Source organism: Arachis ipaensis, chromosome B07 (assembly GCF_000816755.2).
Source record: "Arachis ipaensis cultivar K30076 chromosome B07, Araip1.1, whole genome shotgun sequence".
Taxonomy (NCBI): Eukaryota; Viridiplantae; Streptophyta; class Magnoliopsida; order Fabales; family Fabaceae; genus Arachis; species Arachis ipaensis.
This window is the reverse complement of record NC_029791.2, coordinates 3,945,791-3,950,742: the sequence shown is the minus strand read 5'-3', so window position 1 is coordinate 3,950,742 and position 4,952 is coordinate 3,945,791. Positions and strand designations below refer to the sequence as shown.

The 4,952-nt window shown below is 32.6% G+C and overlaps 1 protein-coding gene across 1 annotated transcript in view; it reads left to right on the top strand.

The window, feature by feature from the left end:
• Window positions 383–4,952, top strand: part of LOC107606484 (aspartic proteinase nepenthesin-1) — a 7,545-nt gene continuing 2,975 nt past the window's right edge. The window contains exon 1 of the mRNA XM_016308546.2: window positions 383–2,379. Coding sequence (XP_016164032.1) covers window positions 727–2,379 — 1,653 coding nt within the window. The 5' untranslated portion in view covers window positions 383–726. The remainder of the gene's footprint in view (window positions 2,380–4,952) is intronic.

Here is a 4,952-nt window from a genome sequence, read left to right as displayed (position 1 = left end):
GTATACTTTTTAATTATTTATTAGTTATTACTAATTAATTAATTTAACTATTGCCCTCACATTGATCATTTGCATTAAATATATGAATTCAAAAGCCTCATGAAATTAATTTTTTTTATTATTAACACTTATTTGAGACTCTAAAATATTACAACTTTTTTTGAGTTGCTTTTAGTATTTATGGATCCAACAAGTAAAGATTTTTTCGTAGTTGATGAGAGTTCTATTTAAGAATTTATTGCTGACAAATAAATTGCTACATGTAAAAAAAAAAAAATTCAAATTCCGAAATTTTGTTTATGGAACTAATTAGTTAACTACTAGACCAACCAAACGGGTACTAAAAGATTACAACTTTATTGTGAATCAAACCGCGTTTTTGGGTACTGGACTTGACATTTGTATTTGCAGGTCTTTGTTTCCAATTTTCAATTCTCATTGCTACTAATAAAGTCACACAAACTCAACCTTTTGAATCATCTTCTTCTTCTTCTTCCTCTTGTCAGAAAAATAGAAACAAAAAAAGCTTTGGGGTTTTCAAAAGTTCACATTTTTTTGTTTAGATTTTCCCATTTTTTAAATCTTTGCCAAGCTCAGAAAGTTTGATAAAGTTCTGCTCTTTCTGGGTTTTTATTGTGTCCCAGATTTTCCTCTCTGAAATTCTGTGTCTGTAAGGTGTTTGATGTTGTGACTTTCATTGGTTTCAAGGGTGAAGCTCTGATTACTATGGTTTTGAAGAAAGTTTCTTTGGTTCTGGTTCTACTTGTCATATGCAACTCTGTTGTAGAATCCTTTTCAAGTAGGAACCATGATCTCATCAACAAGAATGGTTCCTCTCTTGCAGCCATAAAGTTCCCTAATCATCCAAGCTTCAATGCTGTGACTTCTTCTGGGGACACGGGGTGTAGCTTCACAAGTTCTGCCATGAATTTAGGTGAAGAAACCAATGATGATGATGGTGATAGTGATGATGAAGGTGAGGGTTTTCTAGAAGCAAAGCCAAACAAGGAAATGGTGAAGCTTCATTTGAGACACTCAATGAACAAAGATGATGATGATGATCTTGATTTCACATCAAGGGATTTGACCAGAATTCAAACCCTGCATAGAAGGGCCATGGAGAAGAAGAACCAAAACACCTTCTCAAGGCTGCAAAAGGCACAGGAGAAATCCAGACCAAAGTCAAAGCATCACCACAAGCCGGCCGCGGCGGCTGCGCCACCGGATTATCTTGCAAACCAGCTTGTGGCAACCTTGGCATCTGGTGTCAGTCTTGGCTCTGGAGAGTACTTCATGGATGTGTTTATTGGTACACCTCCTAAGCATTTCTCTCTAATACTAGATACTGGTAGTGACCTTAATTGGATTCAATGTGTTCCTTGTTTAGCATGTTTTGATCAAACTGGTCCTTATTATGATCCTAGAGAATCTAGTTCCTTTAAGAACATTAGCTGTAGTGATCCGCGCTGCCAATTAGTAACGTCGCCGGATCCACCTAGGCCTTGCAAGGGTAAGGATCAGAGTTGTCCATACTTCTATTGGTATGGAGATAGCTCGAATACAACCGGTGATTTCGCCCTCGAGACCTTTACAGTTAACCTCACCACGCCTTCGGGTAAATCCGAGCTAAAGCATGTGGAGAATGTGATGTTTGGCTGTGGACATTGGAATAGAGGATTGTTTCATGGGGCTGCAGGGTTGTTAGGATTGGGGAGAGGGCCATTGTCATTTGCATCTCAGCTTCAATCCCTTTATGGCCATTCATTTTCCTATTGCCTTGTGGATAGGAATAGCAATTCTAGTGTTAGCAGCAAATTGATATTTGGTGAGGATAAGGAGCTTTTAAGCCACCCTAATTTGAACTACACTTCATTTGTTGGTGGCAAAGACAATTCAGTTGATACATTTTACTATGTTCAGATCAAATCTTTGATGGTTGATGGTGAGGTGTTGGATATTCCTGAGGAAACTTGGAATTTATCAGCACAAGGTGCTGGTGGAACAATCATTGATTCTGGCACCACTTTAACTTATTTTGCTGATCCTGCTTATGAGATCATTAAGGATGCATTTGTGAAGAAAATTAAGGGATATCCAATTGTTGAAGGCCTTCCACCTTTAAAGCCATGTTACAATGTGTCTGGGATTGATCAGATGGAGCTGCCAGATTTTGGGATCTTGTTTTCAGATGGAGCAGTTTGGAACTTCCCTGTGGAGAATTACTTCATCCAGATTGATCCGGATGTCGTTTGTCTGGCGATCTTAGGGACTCCCCGGCACGCCCTTTCGATAATCGGAAACTATCAGCAGCAGAATTTCCATATCCTCTATGATATGAAGAAATCAAGGCTTGGTTATGCACCAAGGAAGTGTGCTGATGTGTGAACTTTTGCTTGTGTTGGAAGGTAAAGAAATGAAGAACAATTGTAAACATGGCAATTTAGGAGAGGTAGATTCTGTAGATGGAAAATTGGATAGTGGTATATACAGAAAAAAAAGGATGAAAATTAGAAAAGAAAGAAATAAAAGAAAGATCAGGTTTTGATTTTTCAGATTATTTATAGAATTAGGAATCAGGTAAGCAATTACAGAGGAAAAAAAAAGGGTCATGACATTGTTTTGTACACATTTTTTAACTGCTTCAATTTTTGTTGTTTATTTTTAGTTATAATATTTTGTTCTTTCAATTCTATATGGTGTTTCCTTGGACTAATTATCATGTTTGGACCTTATTTTTGGTTTATATATTCTCAAATCTCAAAAGGAAATTGCAAGCTCAGAATCCTGACTAATATTTTTTTATTATTTTTTTTTAATTTTTGGTTCCTGTTCTTTAGATTGAAGTCTGAAGACATGATCAAATAATGGCTCTGTGGTTATTTTCCATATGTGGCATAAATATATTATTCAATTCAAAGGCCAATTTGTTAGGTACACTGCAAAATTTATTTAATAAAAAATGAGTAACACATGGATTCCAAGAAAGAATGGGTCAACCATATTGTTCTATGATTTTATATCATACAAGTCTGCCATTATTTTTCTATTGTCTCCGATAATTTAATCATATTATAAAATAATTCGTTCATTCTCTGAAGCTTTACTCAATATATTCTTGCACTTTTTCTTCTCTTCTTGAATATACTTTATTTATTCTTGTTTATTATAATATATATTTTGGTTTAGTGGTAATACTAAAAGAAAGTTTCAAAGGAGAAAATAGCTCTAACCATATAAAATTCGGATTCAAAATTATATGGTATATTATTAAACTTTGCAATTTTTCTAAGGTGAATAATTTATTTTATTCTATTTATTAGAACTAGCATAGGGCGATGTTTGTGTGTTTATGGATCGGATTCGATCCGCATATACGCGGTGTTTATCAGAATTTGATTCGAAAATTGCGGATATGGATCCAGTCTGCAAGGATCCGATCCGATTTGCACACTAATAGGATCGGATTACAGATTTTGTGTTGGTATCCGCATATCCGCGTATCTGCAAAAATAAAGAAATAAATAAGTAAATATTTTTTTTTAATATTTTATTTCAACTAATAATTATCATATATATTGTATTATTTTAATTTATTATTTAAGAAAAGTATGTTTAAGAGTAAACATTTTAAAAATATTTTTGTATTTTGCGGATATATTCAATATTCGAGCAAATGTGCAAACTAAATCGTATCCGATCCAAAATAAATTTTATTGATATTTTTTAACAAAAATAAAGTTTTAAAAATATTTTTGTGTTTTGCGATATATCCGATATTCGATCTAATTTGCACGAATTCAAGCTTAAAAATTATGGATATTGTATTCGATTCGATAATTTTAATGCTGATCGAATCGAAATTTTGGCCATATCTGATCCGATTCGATCCATACTCACCCCTGTAGCCATGTTCCTCATTTGGACAAGAAGAATATTGTTAATTCAAACTTAGGCTCTGACATATCAAATAACTATTTAAGTATTTATAATTCAATTTAAGACCTCTGTCCCAAAAAGTAACAAAAATTAAATGAGGACCTATGATGGTTTCCCATAAAACTATTGACTTCATTATATTAGAGAATTCCTTAAATAATAATTTTTTTCTTAGGTTAAGTTTTAAAATTTATCATCATCATAATAATTGGCTGTCAAATTTAAAGCTTAATCTTTAGTGTAAAGTGTCTAGTTTACAAAACAAAAATAATCCTGTTTTGCACTTTCGCCTACAAATTTTGACTTATGATCTCACATAAACCAATTTCATTACATAATAATCCAATTATTTGTTAATTTTATATCTTTGTAGATGCTCATAATGCTTTAAATTCTATCAAATACATCGCCAGATAATTTTTTTATAAACATAATCTCTCTATATATTTTTCTACCATTAGCTAAATTAAGGTGTAGAAATATACGAGATGAGTTTCATTCACATACTAATACTACTTTAGAAGAGGTTGTGTTGAATTAAGATTGGATGTATAAAAACACTACATCTATATATTTGTATATGCAATGAGAATTTGCATTTTCATTTTTCTAAGATATGTTGGTGGAAGTGACTAGGCAGGTTCTTAGAATTAATATTTAATTTGAATTTGAATAGGATTCAAAGTTGTTGTTTGCCACTTAGCATACGTTGGATGTAATCAAGTGTGGAATGTTCCTCTTCTCCAATTCCATTATTCCATGTTCAAAGTTGAAAAATCAATTTTTTTTTTATTTTTTTATTTTTCTTACTAAAAATAGGAGACTCGAACCCGCAACCTCTTAATTGAGTATGGGGAGACTATGCCATTTGAGCTATTACCCGTGTAAAATCTATTTGCAAGTTCTTCAATAAGGGTTTTAATTTTTTATATATTATCCGTGTAAAATTTGTTAAATAGTCATTTAATTATGTTTCTTTATTCAGATAATTAATTATGAAATAAATAAGAATAATA